The following is a 21,107-nucleotide window of genomic DNA, read 5'->3' on the forward strand; positions in this document are numbered from 1 at the left end:
AGCTGTGTGGTGCTGAGGCCGGAAACAATGTTTATGTTATATGAAAAAAAGTATAACCCCACTCTCCAAAGTGCTATTCTCAACCACACAGACAACCATTAAACCCATAACCAAGAACTTACAACTTAGTAAAGGGCAATGGAACTAAAAATATATCTCAGCAGAAAAACAAATATCCTAATGTTTTCCTTTATTTGTACTGAAAATTCATGATGTACACATTTCACGAAATTAGAAAACCTGTACTTAGATGTTGAACTGACAATTGACGGACCACACTAAATGTTGCAGGTTTTTCCCATGTACAAGAAAATCTAGTTTCTCCGCATTGAGCTTTCCATAATCACGAGGTGAAATAACATACTTGTCATCAAGATATAAGCATGTGGCACCTTACGTCACGGGAAGCTTTCAATTGGGTCTCCTGGCCTGCAGATTCAGCTTTATCCAATGAGAGATTAGGAGCGCTGAGTGTATCTACTGCTGAATTTGGCATATAAGAACTTGAACTGGTGTGCTTCCTTCGAATTTGAATTTTCTTTGTTTCCTCAATGATACTGGATGTCTTATTATCCACAATTGTGAGTCCTTCCTGTTAAACAATGACGCCAGAGGGTTATGCCATTAATATTGCTAAAGGAAAAGAGTTGTACAGAGCTAAGTAAAAGGCATTACTTCCAAAGCATTTCTGATTCTTCCACTAAGCTGGTTGATAGAAGCAGAAAGAACCTCCGACCTGATTCGAGATGCAGCCTCTCCTGTCTTCCGGTGGTTATCAAATGACCAACGAGACTGAGGGGCCTGAATTTTGCAAGGAATGTAAATAGAAATGCAGCTTGGAACATTACCAAAGCGACAAGGCCATACACCAAAAGTTTGTGTGTCACAATCTGTATACAAATGCTGCATTGCTGCCTCACCTGATAGCCCTGATCTCCACTGGATGCACCGGCACCGGCATTGCTACGGGGCTGGTCTTTCCTATAGTCCTCAAACTTATGCGCCACAACGTCCTCATCAAGAATCCCCTTGGCTTTCCTTGCCAAAGTTTGCCACAATCCAAGCTTGGGCTCATTTATGCTTTTGATTGATGTGTAACTGTATGTTGAAGCGGCACCCTACAGAGCTCGTGCTAGACATGGGACATGAACATCGCAACGAGATTCATGCGTCATGACTTGCGACATGCAAGTATGTAACTAGGAACTATTGCCTCTGCAAGCAACCCGCCATCATGTGTGATACACTACAATTGCACAAGAACAAGCTAAGAACAGGAGGGTCAGTTAAGCAAGATCAATCAGCTCAGGATGGAAAGGAGGGTTTTTGTTTCTGCCTTCACCTTAGTTCGTGAAACTATTGCACCACAAGATCAAACAATTAAACTAATCTGATTCAATTTCGGGCAACGTCAACTTCAAATCGATGATCAAGAAACGACGCGGCACGCCGTAAGCCTATAAAGAAAGAGTGGCACAAGAGGCAGGGGGAGAGAGAGAGAGAGAGAGGTGGTGCCTGTGGATAGGAGCTCCGGCGATCGTCGGTAGCGCCCTGCTTCCGGCGGTACACCATAGAGGTCGATCGGGGAGCGAGGAGGCTGGGGTCTTGCACACGCCAGACCACAGGGTCAGCGGCAGGAGAACCGAAACAAGGAGGAGTAACCAGCCCCTGTTGGCGCCGTCGGCAAGTCGGCGCCGCCGGTTGCCCCCACCAACTTGCGTGCTGTTGCTGCTGCCGCCCAACCTAAAGCTGGCGACTCTTGATTCCCCGGCCCGCCGGAAAAAAAGAGAGGAAGGCTGGCGACAGTATGGCTGTGCATAAGTTGTCGCCTCCACGTCACCAACCCAACCTCGACAAGAAATTTTTTGTTTTTATTTTTCAAAATTAGCAAAAATATACATCCGTTTCTGAAATTTTTTAAAAAAATATGTGGTTATTCAGTGGACGAGATATAACTCTTCCTCATTAAAAATATGAGAATTATAAAAATAACCAACTTAAAAAGCTAGAAATAAATATCGCTCTCTGATAGAGCGATTCGGATGCTCGCCCAATTAGAGAGCGAAGAAAGTTCACCTATCTATCACGGTTGCAGCTACCTAGGCATAGAAATATATCTCCTATCCATAAAAATGCCAAGTTCTGCTATTCAATGAAAGTACCACTGTACAAATTAAAAAAAACATCTTCTATTATATAAATTTGCTATCTTTAGGTGGAAAATGCAAATTTTATAAAATAACACCCTTCTCTTTGTACAGCTACGCCTACTTTTTTTTTAATTTTGAAAACGGGCATATATTTCTACTACTTTTGAAAATAAAAAATTTCCGTCGACGACTTGTGATTTAGGGCTATATATCGCCGAAACGAGCGATAGTCTTCCTCCTCTCCACTCCATCCCAGAATGATTTAGGGCTAAACCCAACCACCCTCACCGTCTCCCCAGTCCCGAATCCCCAACCCAATCTGGTGCTCCGCCCGTCCTCCTCTCCGCAGATTTGGCGGAATTGATCTGCGATTCCTTTCTCATCCAGATCGCGGTTCCTGGTGAGGAAGCTCCCTCCTGCCCTAGATTTTTCAACTCGTTAATTTCTCCCAAATCCTCCCTTCCCTGATCAACTGTTTGGCCTTGCCTTGCCTTATTATCTAATCAACGGTAGAAAAGCTGCAGATTCCCTTTCTACTTCCATCAAATCGCGTGTATGCGTGCTCTTGGAATGGAACTGTCTTGCGCCCATTTTATTGATGCGGGGAATCGAACGATCCTGAGCTGTGATTTGATGCTTGGTGACTCTTACTGTTTTATCTGAGGTGATGACGGCAACGCCCGCCGGAGCTCTATTATGCATGACTGTTTCCCGGATGGAGCTCATTCGGTGTGACTGCCTAGGCCTCTTCAGAGTCACTTTGTGCGTAGTCTTGGGTGCTATAATGGTCAAATACTTGCTCAATTTTGTGGGTGCTTCTCCTTTTTGTGTTGAATTAGGGCTCGAGGGTCGCTGATCGCGCGTTTGCTCAATCAAACAAATTATTGGTTACACTCTGGTTGATAATCTGGTTGCTCATGCTCATGAATCTGATGTTGATTCTATGGTTACCATGGCCGTCTGTTGTGGCATATGCGGCATAAAACATTTCAGTGCATCCTCTTTTTTTGCTTAATAACTGAACCAATCACTTTCGTTCCTTTGTCAGGTTCACATCTAGGCAACACTATTGTGATGTTTTTATCAATGCATGTCACGAGCACCTGATCCAGTTCATGTCTGAAGTCGAGTTCACATTTGTTCTATTCCCCGGCAGACAAATTTCAATATCTCAGCTTTGCTAGTAGAGATATCCATGTCTGACAACCAAAGTCATTCCAGCAACTATGCGATCCTTGCCACTCAGCCAGATGTGCAATGCCTAGTTTGCACAAGGCCTTTTACTCTGGATACTGAGGTGACAGATAGCTTTGAAGCTTTAGCCATATGCAGGGAGTGCAAGATGACTGTGCTTAGTGACAACAACAACAGAGATGGGACTACCAGCACTTATCGAGAAAGAAGACGAAGAAGGCCAAGATCCAGGGCCGCAAGGCATGAACCCATTGAGGACACTTTCTCACAGCAGTTCTCCCAGTTGATCAACTTAGCTAGACAAGGTCATGAAGCAGATATTGATTCTCCGACAGTTCCGCGTCAACAGGCATCTTATAGTTCTACACCAAACCGATCCCAAAGATGGCATGCTTCAGATGATGAGAGTGATGGTCTCAATTATGTCGATTCTGTGTTTGGTGAAATTGAATCGAACATCAGTTTTGGTGACTATGATGGGGAATCGGATGCTTCTCTTGATCAACACACCACGATGGGCAGGGAGATTATCATTCAGCTTGACAGTGAGAGCTACATGAACACAGATACAGATATTGATCCCATGAATGCTGGAATGGACCGGTGGGATTCAGATGACCAAGAAGATGATGAAGATGAGCAATCAGAAGAGTCTGATTTTGATGAAGCAGTTGACACCACGCAGCAGCGCCGGCAGCAATGGCACAACATTGCCCCAAGTGGACTGAACGAGCAGGAAACTGAAGACGTTGTATGGGCTTGGAGAACAGCAGGAAGTCATGGAGTAAACATGACTAATTTGAGGGAAGACACGGAAGGGCCAGAAATCAGGAGAGTTTTTATTGGTAATCCTGGTGATTATGTTGATGCAAGACAGTTCGAAATGCTTCTTGAGCAATTTGCTGAGGACAACAATTCCAGAAGAGGAGCTCCACCTGCAGCGACATCCTTTGTTGAAAATCTTCCATCTGTGGTTATCTCCACAAGCCATGAGACAAACGGTGGTGTGACCTGTCCAGTCTGCAAAGATCACATGCCTATCAGAACCATAGCAAAGCAGCTACCATGCATGCATCTATATCATTCATCATGCATCTTGCCATGGCTTAGTTCTAGGAATACATGTCCAGTCTGCCGATATGAGTTTCCTACAGATGACCCAGAATATGAGAGGTCCAAGCAAGCCACAACCAACGAGAGAGGCATCCATGGGGTGGATCATGCACATCCGCAGGAAACTGCTGAAGAAATTTCTGATGAACCTGAGGTTGAAGGAGCTTTTAATACACATGGTGGTACAATGGAAGAGACGAATACGAGTGAACATGCTGTTCATGCTGCACAGCAGCCAAATGGAGCACGTGGGCATCATAGATGGCTGTTTATTGCTGCAGCTCCAGTTGTATCCCTTGTCAGTTTAGCTCTAGTTTTGTGCTTCACCAACCCTGCTAGCAATGTTACAAGGCAACTGTGCCGTAGATCCCAGAGTACCACTGGTGCACATGTAGACAGAAGAAGTTGGTGGTCAATGTTTTAAGTATCCAGTACATATTTACTGATACCAAATTGCCGAGTGATGGCGTGTGATTGTTGCCAGTGTTGTGTGTGAAAGGGTTCGAGTTAGATTTGAAGTTCAAACTTTTGTGTTTGCTGACGTTATCCATTGAGGTGTTCTTGTAACCAAGTTCAGAAGCCTATTTCTTCAACAGCTTTGCTCAAAGCATGTACTGATGTTTGCCGTTGTTTATCTGTTACCTGTGTGATTGTTTTCGTATGTCTGGTTACTTAGCCTGTAACTGTAAGTCTGTAACTAACACTCTGCTTGAAACTTTAACCATGCGTTCTTCAGTAAGTGTCTTAACAATCTGTTGTCTTGAAGACTCAACTTGCCTCCAGTCTGCCTTATGTTTACCCAGACTCCAGTGGTGAGGTAACTCTTCTCCAGTTCTTCAAAGTTCATATATGGGTATTTCTTTTCATTTTCCTGAAGCATATCCCTTGTCTAGATAAACTACCCTCTTGCTGTGTTCTTGCTGCAGAGTTGTATAATTATGCACATTCTGTGCTGACCTGCATGGATTTACGAGGTAAAACGGGGAATGAATAATATTCATAAAAGGGAGAAAGCCAGAAACCAAACTGCTACAAGCCTACTGATGAATAGACGCCACCATTCCATTGCCACTGAAGAGTTCATCATGGACTAGGGCAAGAACATCTACTTCACTGGGCATGAGACTACCGCAGTAACCAGCTCACCGCCACTTGATGCCTGATGCTACTCGACCAGGAGTGTCAGGATCATGCCCGGACTCTAGAAGTGTGCTATGGATGAACTATTCCGGAGGTTGACGTCCTTTGCCAGCTGAAAACAATAAGAAGCTTTCCTCGTTTGATCCTGCACCTCAATAAGGAAGCTTGGGGATCAGACACTGACGAATTTAATCTGGGTCGATTCGCAAACACACTACATGTCATTCGGGCATGTCATCCAGCTCTAGAAGCCGCCATTACATGTATCCATTCTTTACTGGGTCCCTCGATGCTTCTGGACTGCAATATCAGGGCTATTTCGTCATGATTTGGGAGTTTTACGAGTTTCTTGTAGGTATCTAATTAGAGTTTAGAATGTGGAATTAAAAATTTAGGACTTCTTAGTTAGTTCTAGGGTTCAGTTCTGCTGTCCGTGATCATCGGCAGTTGAGCATGAATCAATGGTCGCCTAGACTTGTGCGGCATCTTGTGCAACTACTGTAAAAGATGCGAGGCTATAATACTGATTTCTGCCGCCTGGTCTTAATTATTATTTTTTTAAAACTTGCAAATAAGTTTGTTACTAGTTACTACCATAGAGCCTAATGGCAGTATATCTCCAAATCACCTGCTCAAGATACATTTGTTTCAGATCCCATATTATTTTTCTTGTATGGACTGCTTTCGTTGTAGCAAGCTGCCAAAGCTTCCCTTGTCTATAAAAATATGCTTACCTCATACCCACTAGAGCTTCGTTTTCTTTCTTCTTTTTGTATTAGTAAATTGTCCGTGTCTTATGTGCTAACTGCTCAGAGTGTGTCTGCTTTCTTTGTTTGTAGTTATCCAACTTTCCTGCCAGCTTCACATGGGTCACTGAACAAATATCTGTGGTATGTACATGTAACAAAGCTTCTCTTTCTCTCTCACACACAGGCATGAAATCAGGCTTCTCACCTCTCCAATGGCCGACACTGCTACCTCTGCTCTTGCTCTGTGTCCTCTTCTCCTACCTCTACACCATCCTATGGCTAAGACCAGAGAGGCTCAGGCAGAAACTGAGGAATCAGGGAGTGAAGGGCCCCAAGCCTTCTTTCCTCTTTGGGAACATACTGGAGATGAGGAGAATCAAGCACGAACTGGCCAGGTCTGACCAAGAACAAGAAGCAGGGACTGGTGATCGGTTCTCCTTGAATTATGTGGCCACGCTATTCCCTTACTTCCTCCACTGGAGCAGAGTTTATGGTATGTTAAGTTGTACTTCATAATTTCAGCAAGCAGGGATTTCTTTCATTTGAAAGTGTTTGGTTACTGAATTGTTGTCTATTTGATTTTAAATATCAGTTTTTTCTGGATTTTATCTAGAACAGTGTTGTTATTGACTTATTTTTCCTGTAAAGAGAGAGAGAAAGAGAGAGGTCCTTTTTATTTCGTAACTGAAATTTTTATTATTTTTAAGGTAAATGCAAACTTGTAAGGGAAAGGGTATCTTGTTATTATTTTTAAGGGATCCTTTTTTTTTTTGAACGGCATTTTTAAGGGATCCTTGTGACGTGGCGATATGCGTTCTTTTCCAGCTGTGTATCTTATGATATGGATAGCACGCGTTTTGCATTTCCTATTAAAAGTTTACAGGTTCATGTATATTTGATGTGTTAGGTTCCATCTACCTGTATTCCACTGGAAGCATACAAGCTTTATTTGTAACAGATCCAGACATTGTGAAGGAGCTGGCCAACTGCAAGTCTTTGGATCTTGGTAAACCTTGCTACTTACAGAAAGAGCTTGGACCTCTTCTTGGTATGGGAATTTTGACGTCAAACGGTGACCTATGGGTACATCAACGAAAGGTGATTGCACCCGAATTCTTCATGGACAAGGCTAAGGTAAAATTCAGCCTTAACACTCTTAGTTACACTCTTAGTTGATGATTGAATGATCCACAGACCTAGTATTCTGTCTGGAACTGCTACAATAAAAACTGTTGTTAGTGCTTACTAATACTAAATAACTCATGAGAACAATTGCTTGTGGCAAATATCCACAGGGAATGGTGAATTTGATGATGGAGGCTGCAAATGCAATGTTGAGTTCATGGGAAAATAAAGTTGAGAGCGAAGGAGGCAGTGCAGAGGTGGTGGTTGATGAGTTCTTGAGGAACTTTTCAGCTGATGTCATATCGAGAGCTTCTTTTGGGAGCAGTTTTGCTGAAGGAAAAGAGATATTTAACAAGATTCGACAACTTCAGATGGCAATGGCAAAACAAAATATGTTTATTGGTGTTCCCGGTAGTAGGTATGCTGAAAAAACTTCTTTTGTTTTATTCTTAAATTATGTTGAAGTAGTATCATGGTCGTATGCTATTACTTACAATACCACACTATGGTAACACTACAACTCATATTAGAAAATCAGGAGGGATCTGAGGGATAGAAACTCAGGGTATTTGAAGCGAAATCTTCTTTTCATTCTGAAGTAACTCTGCAGTAAATGAACTCCTTGAACAGAAAATGTACCTTTGAAGCCTAAGGCACATTCTTTTGTTGCGCAGTGGTGAGATTCTTACAAAACTTTGCTTAGCAATATTAAATCCTCTCAGTTACGTGACTCTGTACTGTTGGATATCATCGATTTGCAAACAATATGTGCAACAATCTATTCAGATGCAAAGCTAAAAATGTTTGTTGCCTGAATTAAATCCTTTGAATTTTTGAAGTGATGTTTTTGTTCATTCAATCTATGTACTAATGTGCCACACGTTTGAATTATCATGTAAATGCACATAAAATAGAGAAAATTAGCTCAGTACAGAAATATAAATTAGAAAATGCCATCCATCATAGGATGACAACTGGATGATATTTTCCATTCCAGTCATCTTTGTGATGGCACTGACCACTGGATGGTAAGTATATACTATTACCCTGTAAAAGGATTTAACGCCTGGAAGATGGATACTATCAAGCTCACAAACGGAGTGTTGTAACCTCCTTTTTCCTAACCACTACATGAATATAATTATACAAATACGTCTGTAATGTGTTATAATCTATGCTTTTGTTATCACAACATGAATATAGTTTCTAAAAAAACATGAATATAGTTATACAAATATAAGGTCATGTTGCGGCATAGTATACTTAAGTGGTGATTCATCATTGTATTGAGTGTCCTCTTCCTGGACTACGTTACTTATGTTTTCCCTGATCTGAATAAGATGATGTTTATTCAGATATTTACCAACAAAGAGCAATAGAGAGATTTGGAATCTGGACATCAGCATCCGTAAGCTCGTTTTAAACATAGCCAAGAGTCGTGAACATGATTCAGCAACACCTGTGAATAAGGATCTCCTTCATTCCATCATTGAGGGTTCTAAAGCTGGTCCCTTGAGGTCATGCATTCCTGAGGATTTCATTGTCGACAACTGCAAGAACATCTACTTCGCAGGGCATGAAACAACGTCGACCACTGCTGCATGGTGCTTGATGCTTCTAGCTTCACACCCTAAATGGCAGTCCTCTGCTCGGGCTGAAGTCCTGGATGTTTGTCAGGGAAACCCACTACACAGCGACATGCTCCGGAAGTTGAAAACGGTATCATTATTTACAGGATCAAATCAATTGCATGTTTATTGCTAGGAAAAGAACTTGGAATTACCTTTTTGACTGCTGCAAATCCGATCATGTTTGTGCAGTTAACAATGGTGATCCAGGAGACCCTCCGCCTGTACCCGCCGGCACCTTTCGTGACACGAGAAGCTCTGAACAACATAAAGGTTGGCAGCATCAACATTCCGAAAGGAACCAACATCAGGATCCCAATAGCACTTGGTCACCGGGATCCTGCTGTATGGGGTCCTAACCCCGACAGGTTTGACCCGGATAGGTTCTCCAACGGCATAGCGGGCGCCTGCAAGCCCTCTCATATGTACATGCCCTTCGGTGTCGGCGCCCGGACTTGCGCTGGCCAGAATCTGGCCATGGTTGAGCTCAAGGTTGTGCTATCTCTCCTGTTGTCAAAGTTTGAGTTTGCGCTTTCGCCGAACTATGTGCATTGCCCTGCATTCAGATTGACCATTGAGCCTGGGGATGGCGTGCCTTTGGTTTTGAAGAAGCTCTAAATCGTGCTGCCCCTTCTTGTCTCAGTTAGTCACTCTTAAGGTCACAAGGAACATTATTATAATATGTTCCCGGTGCGAACAGCAGGTTTTCGGAACCGACTATAATAATTGTCTGGTTTTTACCGCCACTTTCTTGCGGTTGGTTCGGTTTGATAGTCGACTATAAAAACGGTTGCAAACCTACTGTGAAATTTCACGTTTTCTGTAATAGTAAAATGAGTTGGTGATGTACAAGCATAAAAAGGGCAAAAAAAAGGGACTATTTATGTGTCATGATCATCATACAGTATATAAGGACTAGAATCTACTAACAAGGAAGAATCTGTAACGCATCAAAGGAAGAAGAATGCCGACGACAGGCTGCAGCCGATCAGAGCTTGGTGCGGTGGTGGCACTCCTGGCTGCGCACCCGCATCTCCGCCACGCCGATGACGAAGCGGCAGTCGGAGTAGGCCACAGCGTGGCGCTTGAACAGGCCCAAGATGGCGACCCTCCCGGGGATCCTGGTGCTGGCCTCCATGGGCACGGACCCGCTCTCCACGTCCGCCACCAGCTGCGCCACGTCGGCCGCCAGCCGGTCCGCCTGCAGCGTCAGCGCCAGCCGCACCTCCCCGTCGCCCTTGCTCGGGACGCGGCCCGGGTCCACCTCCGCCTCCCCGACCTTGGCGCCCCGGTACGTGAGCTCGGTGTGGCCCCCGGAGGGGTAGGAGAAGGAGGCCGGGTTGGGGTTGTGCACGGCGACGGTGAGGAGCAGGGTGACGTTGAGCTGGAGGGAGAAGCCGGGGAAGGTGAGGCGCGGGGCGACGCCGGCGAGGCGGGTGGAGACGAGGCGCGTGGTGGGGTCGCGCACGCGGAGGACGGTGAGGAAGAGGACGAGCAGGGTGACGGCGAGGGCGAGCAGGACGGCCAGGGTCACGAGGGTGCACACGCAGAGGCGGCGGCGGCGGGGGCTATGCGCCGGTGGGGGCTTGCAGGCGGCGGTGTGGGTGGGGAGGCTGCCGCTGCCGTTGCCGTGGGCGGAGGAGGCCATTGCGATTGGTTGGTTCAGCTGCTGGGTCGATGCTTTTGCTATGAGAGACGACGCGTGCGGTGCAAACGAGATGAAATCGGGAGGGGAGTTAATGCGGCGGAGCGGAGGGAGAGGGGAGGTTGGGGAGCTCATTGATTGCTGGCACAGGCGCCATGGTTGACGACAAGGGCGGTGCTCCTGCTGCTGCTGCTGCTGGATCCTCCATGGATGGAGACGGAGGTTGGACCAGCCGGCGCAGCGCCACCGGCCATGCCGAACTGCCCATTTATTATGAAAATATGTCTGTTTCTTAATTTGTTTACTCAAACTAAACCTTGACAAACCTCTAAAAAACTAAACTTTGATAAACATGCATCACAACTCAAACCGGTACTCATGTAACATGGTGCTGGTCAAAAGGACATCAATTCCAGACGGCAAAGCGTCCCTGTCGGATTCCATCCGCAGTTGGGCACACTTTTAGTCTTTCTTGCAGTCTATTGGACGTAACCATCCAACACTAACTGCTTACTCGTATGCCGGTGTCATGTTTCCACGCTCGTCCATATCGAAGTGGACGCTCCTCCATTCCGGTCCACTCGCTCTCTTGCCTTCTTAATAAGTGCTTCTTCCTGCACTCACCAGGACAACACACGATAGCTACAAATAATTACCAATCCATCATTCTAAGATACAGATTTGCTTTCTCTACACTCCATACAACTCTTGCAACGATTAACAAATACATCTAGGATAAAAAGACAGAATCTGAAACATATAACTTCTGTTATAGTACATGATAAGTTCATAAGACAAGCTGTTACCAAAAAAAAGATGCTACATAGTTTATTCAGTGATACGCAGCAATACTCACTCCCCATAAACACACATATGGCCTTGACATGAAAACAGGCACGCCAATTTTACAATCTCTCCACGAACCATTAGTAATAAGTATTGACCCAGTTGTTGCCTAGATGGCAAGTGAAAAATTTCATAGCTCCATCAGAAGACTCATTCCGTAGAGTAACGGCATGTTCTGAATCACATGGTACAGGGACTAGAACTGGGACTTGTCAAGGCTGTCGAAGTAGGGATGCTCCATCGCAGCTTTTGCTGATATCCTGTTTGACGGATCAAGCTGAAGCATTTTCTGCAACAGATGAACCACAGACCATCAGCTCAGATCAAAGGGCATAACCAGATATTGATTCAACTAGTTAGTCGACGTTGTCATGGCATTCGAATGAATAAACTGAAACGAAGCGTGTTACATCAACACGTACAAACATACCCCTTTCAAATATGAAAAAAAACTGAGATTTATGGAGTTAAAAAGACAAATTTCGGTGAGCTGATTATGGAGCAGCATCTCTTAAGTTGGCGGGTCAATATTTTTCAAGTACACAGAACACGGTAATTTTCCTCGCAAAAAAAAACACACAGTAAAATAGCATGTTTAATCAGCCTTTGAACTTACTGATAGTAGGTCAATGCCTTCAGGTTCCAGCGTTGGGACAGCACGGGCCAAACTCTGGGTCTTCCACTGGGGAAACTCATGCCAGTCCCTCAAAGCAGTCAATCCAGGCCATTGCTCCTCAGTAGGAGTTCCCAGCAACCTTTTTCCGGAGACAGATTTTGGTCAATCCATAGTACAATAGAGATTGATAGAAGAAACCAAGACTGAGATAAAATGTAAGATGTCTGCACCACTAGCAATTCCTTAAAACTATAATTGGAATTAGTCATTGGAATGGTATCTAACATAGAAAAGTTTAACAAAGACCAGGCGAATAAAACCATCATAAGATTCAATAACACATTTAGATTATGCAATCAAGAAATCATGAAATACAACATCTGATACAATATGCTAATTGCCAGAATATTTCTTCAACTGGATAAGGCAACAAATAACTTCGTGATTAACAGATTACTAATACGCTATCCTAATTCCTAGTAACGAAGAAAGGTAGTACGTATATTCTAGTAACAACATCAGAAAGCATGAAGAAAAAAATACCTGAAAATGTGAAGCAACTGTTGCAACTCAGAGTCACCAGGAAAAAGAGCCTGTCTTCTGACCATTTCAGCTGCATTAAAAAAGTTATGAACATCACGATGGCGGAAAATCTTCGGTCAGAAGTGCAAAATACTTTAAGTACATCTTCTAACTTAAGAAGAGCAAGGAAAAAAGTTTAAGCTTAAGCATAATATGCATAAATTCAAAGATGACGAGGGCAATGTGGATTGTGGGACACCATTTTAATTAATAATATAGAAGACACACTGAAGTTTGAAATTTCCCCTTTGTTCAAACTAAACTGCACAGTTTGCCAGGTTTGGTAAACATATTGCATCTAGTTTTCAGTGCAAGACAAGGTACTTTTCAACAGAACTCAAAAGGCAACAAGGCGTACCAAAGATACATCCAACAGACCACATATCAACACCAGTTGAGTAATGTGTAGTTCCAAGCAGAACTTCAGGAGCTCTATACCAAAGTGTTACAATCTGCACAAACAGAGAATATGAAGGAGCTTAATAGATCATGCTCAGAAATTGCATTAAAGTATTAAGCATTGTATCTGGCTATCCGGTTGCCAGATGAGTTACCAGTACCTCATGGGTGTAGCTTTTCATTGGCACGGTAAAAGCTCTACCTAGCCCAAGATCTGCAATTTTCAATATCCCCTTCTCCTTGTCAACTAGCAGATTTTGTGGCTTTAAATCCCTAAAAAATCGAGCAGGAATAAGCACGAATCACATTAGTGGCAAATGCAATTTTGTATTCATTTTTTAAGTCCAAGAACATAAATCAGAGGAAAGAAACCCAACCGGTGAAGGACACCATGGCCATGGCAGTGTGCAACTCCTTTGCATAACTGATACAAGAAATTCTAGAAGAAAGTAAAAGAAAGTACATTAGTCCAAAATCAACCAATCAAATGAGAGTATTTGCTATCTGATGATCATGGATTACTACAGATTATAAAACATAAACAACCAGTGCTCAATTGCTCAAAACGAGTATTTGCTATCTGATGTAAAATGCCAAACATCATCAGCAATTGCTGTAGATGCTGGGTTCCAAGCATAATGGCACTTTTCGACTCTTAAGCATTAGTCTTCTGCACATGCAAGATTTTACTGTACTTCCTGCCCGTGCAGAATTTGTACAACTTACATACATCATGTTAGCAATGCATCGTTCAGTGATTTTATTTTACATTTGGTGGACAACATCCATATGGCTCAATGTTGTCCTTTGTTCAGCCTAATTAGGATTGTACCTTTCTCAGAATTAAAAATGTCATTTCGTAACGCGCAGGCTAGTTTGTTCTGATCACGAAGTGCTCAATCGCTCAGATCGATTGGAGAACCAGGCAAGTTATCATTTTTACAGTTGATAGAGTCGAACTGATCAGTGAATAGTACTAGATCGAGAAGAAGTAAATCAGCATGGGTCATGAGTAGTACCTTGACAAGGTGTGTGGGGAGCGGCCTTGCGTTGGGCCCCCTGCGGTAGACGTCGAGGAACTTCTTGAGGTCGGTGTCGAGGAACTCGAAGACGAGGTAGAGGACGGGCTTGCCGTTCTTGGTGGCCTGCTCGACGGCGAGGAGGCGGACGACGTAGAGGGAGTGGGAGAGGAGATTGAGGAGGGAGATCTCGCGGAGCGCGGTGGGCGGGATGCCCTCCTCGTCCATCTCGAGGCGGGTCTTCTTGAGCGCGACGAGCTGGCCCGTCGCCTTGTCTTGCGCCTTGTACACCTTGCCGTAGGTGCCCTCCCCGACCTTCTCCAGCTTCTCGTACTTGTCCACGATGTCCATCCCCTTCCCTGGATCGCTCCCCTTCCCCCTCGTCGTCGCCGTTGCTGCTGTCGCGAGAAGAGGCGGCGCCGCAAACGTGAAACCCTAGCAGGAGAGGGGATTTTGAAATGGGGTGAGAGGCAAACGATGGGAAGACGAAGAAGAAGGGGGTGGGTGGGCAACGGTCGGGTCAGCGCGGGCCCACTCTGCAGCGGACAAAGGCCACGTGCGTTTGGGCATTTCAAATCCAATCCCTAGTGTTTAGTTAAATTTGCTAAACTCTAACAATTCATAGAGAAGTCTCTAAATAACCTCTGCCCCAAGATGACAGCTACCTTGAGAGAGTACGTTCTACATGGCTACAATTTAACCTAAATCCGATGGTTGAAAACAAAAAGGGTAAATCTCGTTTTACCAGAGCTCGTTTTCGAGGTCTTTCGATCGAAGCAGTCGGAAACATATTATGAGGAAACGATAACAAAAATGGGAAAAGTTTCCGGAAACGATCTTGGGCTTTTCCACTTGTTTTCTAGTTTTACCGTTTTGAACAGAAACTTACCGTCGGTATTTCCCATTTTTAGGGTGTCTCCGACTCTCTGTGAGCCCATGTTAACACAAAAGGCTCAAGTGCCCAAGTACTAGCCCAAGTCCCTATCGCCGATTCTCTTGTGTTTTAGCAGAGCTCGTTTTCGAGGTCTTTCGACCGAAGCGGTCGGAAACATATTCCGACGAAATGATAACAAAAATAGGGAAATTCCCAGAAATGATCTGGAGCTCTTCCGATCGTTTTTTAGTTTTACGATTTTGAGTCAAAAATTACCGTCGATAATTCTCGTTTTTAGGGCAATCTCCGACTCTCCGCGAGCCCATGTCAACATAGAAGGCTCAAGTGCCCAAGTGCTAGCCCAAGTCCCTATCGCCAATTCTCTTGTGTTCAACTGTTCCCTATTTGTCACGATGTCACTCATCACTTGCATCGGCATCGCACACACATGGCACGCCACATTGACATCGTTTAGTTTTCTACTATGTCAAGTCGAACTCAAAGCTATCTTGTTGGAATGTTGGTTACGTGACTTGCGAGATGTCAAACATATATATGGTTTATTAGTTTTACTGCTTAAGTTAGACATTTGAACTTATCTCATATAGTCCTATTGTATAATTGTCGATCCTATGTATTATGCATGCTGCACTTAATTGTTTGTGCTAGACATTTAAATTATACTTGCCTTATGGAATGTGTCTTGTTGTTTGTCTTATCAGATATACCATGTAAGATTTGTGAGATATCTGTCCTATATTTCTATGCATGTTGCTAGCGCCTAGTGCTACAACTCGGTGTTTTCCATTTTAAATTATCAATTCCTGATTGATACTCGCATGTTTTTGTTCCGACAACATCATTTCCGATTTTCTCGTAGTACCGACACAATAATCATTTCTAGTATTATCATTTTCGACTCTGCTTCTAAGAATATATGAAATTGAAAGTGGTTTAGTCCTTTTTTGATCGGTTTTGAACCGTTTTCGCCCTTACTAAATCCCATACGTTTGAAATGATGTACTAAAAGAGTGCATTATGGAAGTTCGAAAAATAGCAATATGGTTTATTTATTTTTACAAAAAGTAGCAATAAGATGTCAGCTAGCATAACCTCTGCCTTATGATTTACAGTGACATAACACCGTGCAATCTTCCGAATTCCGATAGCATCGACTCATTCCTGATACAGTCATACTAAAATGAAATCTGAACCATGAAGCAACATGGCCTGATTTTCTTCATAACTGATAAACACACAAGGCATTTGGAGATAGCTTATTCACACAGGAAAATGTCATAAATTAGAAGAGAAAACAACACCAGTGCTACAATTGTAGCCCACGCCTCTTCACTACTGAATTGTGTAACCTTAATTTCAGCAATAAAAAGAAAGAAAGAAAGAAAGAAATAGAAGCCCGGAAGCTTCAGAGCATGAAGCATCCCTCAACTCTTAGTCGTGTTAGATGAAACTGAGACTGAAGTCTCGAATGCAGACCCCATGTGGCTAATGACAAACCCATAAATTTTGCACTTTAAGCACTCAATCTTCTTCTTGGTTGTCACTTCCTCTGCAACCTTCCCAACTTGATCCAACCAGTCGCTGATCTTCTTGAACTGTGACAGAACCATCGTTATGTGGCTGCTGTGATTTCCCCTAGTTGCAACATTCTGGTCTTCAAAAAAGTGGAAGCCCACATCCAGTGATTCATCCACAAAATTCAGGAACCACATATGCATCTCACGCCACAAGGTCTTAGCAAGCTCAACTGTCTCGTTCATGCCCTCAGTGTTACTCCATGTGCAGCTCACTGGAGGGCACGGTGAGACCTTCGATTGGACCTTTGCAGAAGCTCCAAGTGATTGCTTCTTGGGCAGTCTTGTTCTTGGTGGTTCCACCAAAGGAGTCTTGGGCTTATTGGTGCTCTTCATCCGTGAGATGGATTCAGTAGCACCATTCAGTAGTTTGAGGACTTCAAGATCTGTGGCCAATGCAGCTTCGACCCATTGAGTAGTTGATTTCTCCAAGAATGTTTCATCTGCTCCATTGGTCACTACAGACTCAGCAATGGTCTTCCACTTGAGAGTATCTTCATAAAGAGCAAGGAAATGATCGACTATTGGGAGTGGATTGGAGGTCTTTGACGACAAGGAAATGTCAGAAAATTTGCTGTATACAGCAATAAACACGATATTACTACATCACTTCCTACTGAATGAAAAACAGTGGTTTTGTTTTCAGATGGGAAAAAAGTATGGCTCTAAATACCTTAGATTCCTGATAACAGATTCAGTGATCAATGCCTCCTGCAGAGCACTAGCTGCAGCAGTTGTTGCTGCATCTCTCCGTTCAATAGATTCCTGTAAATTCAGTAGAGAAACTATGTAAGGGACTCTAGAAGTGAAGATCAATGAATGGAGATTGTTAGCCTAGAAATTGAGAGTGCTTACCTTCCCGAGCTTTGAAAGTTTATCAGAAACTGCATCCAATGGAATGCTACCATCCGTCCATTTAGGATCATGAACGACAATTTTCGGAGCTGTGGTTTTCATCTTCAGTGAGGTAGAATCTATCTTCTTACGTGGCTTTGGTCTCTCATCAGATGAATCGTCGTTACTGGATTGTTCTGTTGTAGCGTCACTGAGTCGCCTTGACATCGCTTCCTGAAGTGACGCAAGCATGACAAAGTCAACTGTCAACATATTGCCCTTAGTGCTCAAACATGTTTGACAACTGGAATGCTATCATAAGAAAATAAAGAAGCAGTGGATAACAAATGGCCAGAACTCTATTCTATTTGTACTGCAACAAATTTATTTTCAATCATCGCATATCAATCACGAGCACCGTTAACTATGCTACTTTCTCCACAATCTACAAGCAGATGAAAAGAACCTTGTCTGATAGTTGGACACATTCACAGTAGCTAGACAGGGACAAACATAACTGAACAAATCATAAGAAAAATAGCAATCCCAATGCAGCACTATTAACCTTGCAAGATCTTTGACTTGCGTAACGAAATTTATTGTGCGTGAATACTGGGAGCTCGCAAGTCAACTCCAATTTTTGTTCTGCAATTGAATTTGTTGTGACATTCGCTAATAAAATGCTCCTTCTTCGTATGTCCATCTGTCTAGAATTCCTAGTGGGTATCCTGGGTGAAAATGATCAATTTATAGGACACATACATGTAGAATTGTAGATACTAGCCTAGCAAGCCCAATGTTGTATGTTCCAATTGTAGCGCAATGTAACAGGATCTGACCTGAGTCCTCAGAATAGTATCTTTGTCTTCCTTGGTCCTGGATTTCATCAAGGAACCTGCAGCCGCCGCAGGCGCAAGGGATATTGTTGGATCGTCCCAGTTCTTCCTCCCCGGCATAACTGCCGAACCGTTACCCAAATCTGTCATCTTGGAGATCCCAGCAACCAAAACCCCGACCTTCTTCTTGCTGCTCCCTTCCCCGGACAGCCGCCGAGAACTAGGGGACAGAGATGCCCGCCTCCCACCGATCCCTGGAGACGCCGCACCCCTTCTCCCTCCAGCAGGTGAAGGTTGCCGATACCTTGATGGGACGATAATCGCCGGCTCCCTGGCCGCCCTGCGGTTCTCCTCCTTGGCCGCAACGAGGCTCGGCACCACGCACTTGGAAGGCGCCGGCGACGTCGCCCTGGGCGTGCCACTCACCGCGGGCGAGGACGCTCGGGAGGCGCCCTTCACCGAGGGCGAGGATGCCCGTGAGCCGCCTTTCACGGAAGGCGACGGATCTCGGAGCTTGGATGGCGCCGGGGACGAAAACCGCCGCTTGACGGCCGAGCCGGCCGGCGGTGGCGCGGCCTCGGAGACGACGTTCTTGGGCCCAAGGACCGTCCTTTTGACGGCGTCATTATCATGGATGTGTGAACCGGATGGCATGAGCGGCGGCGCGGCGTCGGAGGGTGAGGCGGCGGGCTGGATGACGTAGCCCCGGGAGCATGCGGCGGGGCGGGCGACGAGGGGCTCGGGGTTGCCGACGCAGGGGACGACGCGAGCGGAGGGCACTAGGCGGAGTCCGACGGCGCGCGGGACGGGGCGGGCGAAGCGGAGGCGGTCGAGTTGGACGAGGTGTCCGACGAGGTGCGGGCGCGCGGAGAGCAGGAGCGCGTCGGCGTCAGCGGGCGGGAGCTGGACGTAGGTGGAGTGGAGGCCGTCGGAGAGGTTGAGGAGGAAGCCGTTGGCGGGGGGGAGGAGGGAGTCCGAGGTGGAGGCGGTGAGGGCAGGGACGACGGCGGTGACCTGGAGGAGCGGGGAGCGGTGCTCGCCGGCGACGCGCTCGTCGGTGTGCATGGCCTGCAGGAGCTTGAGCAGCACCCCCGGCGTGACCGTCGCCATGGCTGGCTGTGTCTCCGTGCAGTGGAATAATCGTGGAGGAGCGGTGCGATGGATGGATTGGAGAGAAGAAATAATCGGGAATTTGTTTCGAGAGTAATATCGGGAGGGATTTGGGGGCCTGCCATGCCGCGCGTGACTGCTGTGAGGAGAGAGAAACTGAGGTTTCAAATTTCAAACGGCCCGCGTGTCCCCACATGGGATGGGATGAGATGATTGGATTATTATTTAACTATTTACGTGGGTTAATTTGATTATTTGACTCACTGGCATATGATGCAATGGGATGGGATAGATTAGGGTAGGCGGTGGGGATAGAATGCCAATGACGATTTTTTCAATTTATATTTTAATTTTTTAAATTGATCAATTTTAGACGGCCGTTTAAAAAATATCATGTATAGCCATTTGTCACCCTCAACCGGTTAAAAAAAAATAAAGATATAGCATTCTATTGCTCTTTAAATTTAAAATATTATATAAATAAAGAATGCTATCATCTAGCTTAAAAAAATTCAGCTCAAAACGTTACTGGTACAATGAGAAACAATAAAGACGAATTTTAGGGATGCTGAAATTTGTACATAATCAGCTGAAAATTTAGACTGCCGGTTGCGCACGCGCGTCTGTCACGTCCTCTGTTCGTTTGCGAGCCCATCCCGTAACAGTTAATATCGTGGGATGGAACACGGAAGCTCTACGTCAATCATAGTCACCTCAGCCAGAGTGGTGCGACTGGGGAAGAAAAACGGCATGGATATCGGTATTAAATGAGATTGTCTGATTTAGACGAGTATATGTCTCACGACCAGTAGGGACTGGTCACGATAAATCCAGTGTAGGTCAGCGGTGTGGTCACGTGGTGCCGAGTGGTCGCGTGGTGAACCCTGTTTAGAGAAAAGGAATTAATCCTGCAAAACTGATCATTGTTGGTCATCTCGGCAGGGACCATATTCTTTACAATCGACATTTATTATTGTACTTTTTTATTGTATAAGTAACTTTTTGAATTAAAATTTTTGTGAGAGCTAGATAATAGCATCATCTATATTATAATTTTTTCCTAGAACTTTTCTAGACTATTTACATAATGTTTTGAATTTTGAGAATAATGAAATTATGTATTTTTATTTTTTAAAACATGTCGTCCTTCGAAAGGTGACATACATCTATTTATGCTATTTTTTTCAAATGAATGTCTAAAATTATTAAATTTGAAATTTTAAAATATAAAAATAAAAAATTCTGCCTGTAGTCATGCTGCTAGATGTCAACGACGAGTTGGACGGGCCCCGTTCTTCGTTTTCTTCTGTGAGGAAGAATCAGGGTAGCCTGATGGGCTCCTACTGCATCCTAGATTTCGGCCCATGGCAGTAGCAGTCTATGATCGTTTCGTTTTTCACTCCCCTCAAAATCAAAGGTGGGATTAGTTGTTAGTATGGATCTTACTCTTATGGGTGTTATATATAGGTTGAGCAGAAATAAATTTAGTGGAGTTATATTTATTGAAAAAAGAATATAATTAATTATATTTGTCTATATCGACTGACTTATATTTCTATTTGATTGATCGAAATTTGAGTAACATGAGTGGATGTAAAAGTTAAGATTATAATTGATTATTTGTATAAAGATAACTTTATAATGCTAACATG

At 44.3% G+C, this 21,107-nt stretch overlaps 6 protein-coding genes across 7 annotated transcripts; 2 read left to right on the forward strand and 4 right to left on the reverse strand.

Annotated features, from left to right (window-relative positions):
- Positions 1-21: 21 nt before the first annotated feature.
- LOC133887235 (uncharacterized) lies at positions 22-1,572 on the reverse strand. Its single transcript, XM_062327185.1, has 4 exons — positions 1,516-1,572; positions 921-1,118; positions 676-801; positions 22-592 (listed from the first exon to the last, which is right to left on the reverse strand). The coding sequence occupies exons 1-4, from the start codon at positions 1,570-1,572 to the stop codon at positions 371-373; spliced, it is 603 nt and encodes a 200-aa protein (XP_062183169.1). The 3' UTR covers positions 22-370.
- Positions 1,573-2,356: 784 nt separating this feature from the next.
- On the forward strand, positions 2,357-5,208 carry LOC133886266 (uncharacterized). The gene is made up of 2 exons (XM_062326016.1): positions 2,357-2,550; positions 3,199-5,208. Exon 2 carries the CDS (start codon positions 3,346-3,348, stop codon positions 4,879-4,881), a length of 1,536 nt encoding a protein of 511 aa, XP_062182000.1. The 5' UTR covers positions 2,357-2,550; positions 3,199-3,345; the 3' UTR covers positions 4,882-5,208.
- A 1,149-nt stretch (positions 5,209-6,357) lies between these two features.
- LOC133886265 (cytochrome P450 714C2-like) lies at positions 6,358-9,990 on the forward strand. 2 transcript variants are annotated; one of them, XM_062326015.1, is made up of 6 exons: positions 6,358-6,487; positions 6,631-6,839; positions 7,254-7,480; positions 7,642-7,889; positions 8,827-9,190; positions 9,292-9,990. In XM_062326015.1, the coding sequence occupies exons 2-6, from the start codon at positions 6,713-6,715 to the stop codon at positions 9,715-9,717; spliced, it is 1,392 nt and encodes a 463-aa protein (XP_062181999.1). In that variant the 5' UTR covers positions 6,358-6,487; positions 6,631-6,712; the 3' UTR covers positions 9,718-9,990. The 2 variants fall into 2 exon arrangements, with proteins under 2 accessions (XP_062181999.1, XP_062181998.1); XM_062326014.1 differs by lacking the exon at positions 6,358-6,487 and having other exon boundaries at positions 6,494-6,839.
- On the reverse strand, positions 9,899-11,078 carry LOC133886268 (uncharacterized). The gene has a single exon (XM_062326018.1). The coding sequence runs from the start codon at positions 10,877-10,879 to the stop codon at positions 10,088-10,090; it is 792 nt and encodes a 263-aa protein (XP_062182002.1). The 5' UTR covers positions 10,880-11,078; the 3' UTR covers positions 9,899-10,087.
- A 397-nt stretch (positions 11,079-11,475) lies between these two features.
- Positions 11,476-14,712, reverse strand: LOC133886267 (cyclin-dependent kinase B1-1). Its single transcript, XM_062326017.1, has 7 exons — positions 14,207-14,712; positions 13,565-13,626; positions 13,349-13,460; positions 13,147-13,240; positions 12,750-12,819; positions 12,207-12,345; positions 11,476-11,879 (listed from the first exon to the last, which is right to left on the reverse strand). The coding sequence occupies exons 1-7, from the start codon at positions 14,555-14,557 to the stop codon at positions 11,787-11,789; spliced, it is 921 nt and encodes a 306-aa protein (XP_062182001.1). The 5' UTR covers positions 14,558-14,712; the 3' UTR covers positions 11,476-11,786.
- A 1,567-nt stretch (positions 14,713-16,279) lies between these two features.
- LOC133886154 (uncharacterized) lies at positions 16,280-19,541 on the reverse strand. Its single transcript, XM_062325891.1, has 4 exons — positions 18,349-19,541; positions 17,531-17,743; positions 17,349-17,440; positions 16,280-17,249 (listed from the first exon to the last, which is right to left on the reverse strand). The coding sequence occupies exons 1-4, from the start codon at positions 19,453-19,455 to the stop codon at positions 16,526-16,528; spliced, it is 2,136 nt and encodes a 711-aa protein (XP_062181875.1). The 5' UTR covers positions 19,456-19,541; the 3' UTR covers positions 16,280-16,525.
- Positions 19,542-21,107: the final 1,566 nt, after the last annotated feature.

This window comes from Phragmites australis, chromosome 12 (assembly GCF_958298935.1).
Source record: "Phragmites australis chromosome 12, lpPhrAust1.1, whole genome shotgun sequence".
Taxonomy (NCBI): domain Eukaryota; kingdom Viridiplantae; phylum Streptophyta; class Magnoliopsida; order Poales; family Poaceae; genus Phragmites; species Phragmites australis.

What these genes read in the sequence shown, in the direction of transcription:
- LOC133887235 (XM_062327185.1), bottom strand. Translation starts at nt 1,572, where the DNA reads ATGGTGTACCGCCGGAAGCAGGGCGCTACCGACGATCGCCGGAGCTCC. An exon ending in GCCGGAGCTCCTATCCACAG is followed by an intron (nt 1,119 to 1,515) that starts GCACCACCTCTC and finishes CGAGCTCTGTAG; the next exon opens with GGTGCCGCTTCAACATACAG. An exon ending in GTGGAGATCAGGGCTATCAG is followed by an intron (nt 802 to 920) that starts GTGAGGCAGCAA and finishes TGCAAAATTCAG; the next exon opens with GCCCCTCAGTCTCGTTGGTC.
- LOC133886266 (XM_062326016.1), top strand. Translation starts at nt 3,346, where the DNA reads ATGTCTGACAACCAAAGTCATTCCAGCAACTATGCGATCCTTGCCACT.
- LOC133886265 (XM_062326014.1), top strand. Translation starts at nt 6,533, where the DNA reads ATGAAATCAGGCTTCTCACCTCTCCAATGGCCGACACTGCTACCTCTG. An exon ending in CCACTGGAGCAGAGTTTATG is followed by an intron (nt 6,840 to 7,253) that starts GTATGTTAAGTT and finishes TTGATGTGTTAG; the next exon opens with GTTCCATCTACCTGTATTCC. An exon ending in ATTGGTGTTCCCGGTAGTAG is followed by an intron (nt 7,890 to 8,826) that starts GTATGCTGAAAA and finishes ATGTTTATTCAG; the next exon opens with ATATTTACCAACAAAGAGCA.
- LOC133886268 (XM_062326018.1), bottom strand. Translation starts at nt 10,879, where the DNA reads ATGAGCTCCCCAACCTCCCCTCTCCCTCCGCTCCGCCGCATTAACTCC.
- LOC133886267 (XM_062326017.1), bottom strand. Translation starts at nt 14,557, where the DNA reads ATGGACATCGTGGACAAGTACGAGAAGCTGGAGAAGGTCGGGGAGGGC. An exon ending in TCCCCACACACCTTGTCAAG is followed by an intron (nt 13,627 to 14,206) that starts GTACTACTCATG and finishes ACTTTCTTCTAG; the next exon opens with AATTTCTTGTATCAGTTATG. An exon ending in TGAAAAGCTACACCCATGAG is followed by an intron (nt 13,241 to 13,348) that starts GTACTGGTAACT and finishes CTGTTTGTGCAG; the next exon opens with ATTGTAACACTTTGGTATAG.
- LOC133886154 (XM_062325891.1), bottom strand. Translation starts at nt 19,455, where the DNA reads ATGGCGACGGTCACGCCGGGGGTGCTGCTCAAGCTCCTGCAGGCCATG. An exon ending in AACTTTCAAAGCTCGGGAAG is followed by an intron (nt 17,441 to 17,530) that starts GTAAGCACTCTC and finishes CTGAATTTACAG; the next exon opens with GAATCTATTGAACGGAGAGA. An exon ending in TCTGTTATCAGGAATCTAAG is followed by an intron (nt 17,250 to 17,348) that starts GTATTTAGAGCC and finishes TGCTGTATACAG; the next exon opens with CAAATTTTCTGACATTTCCT.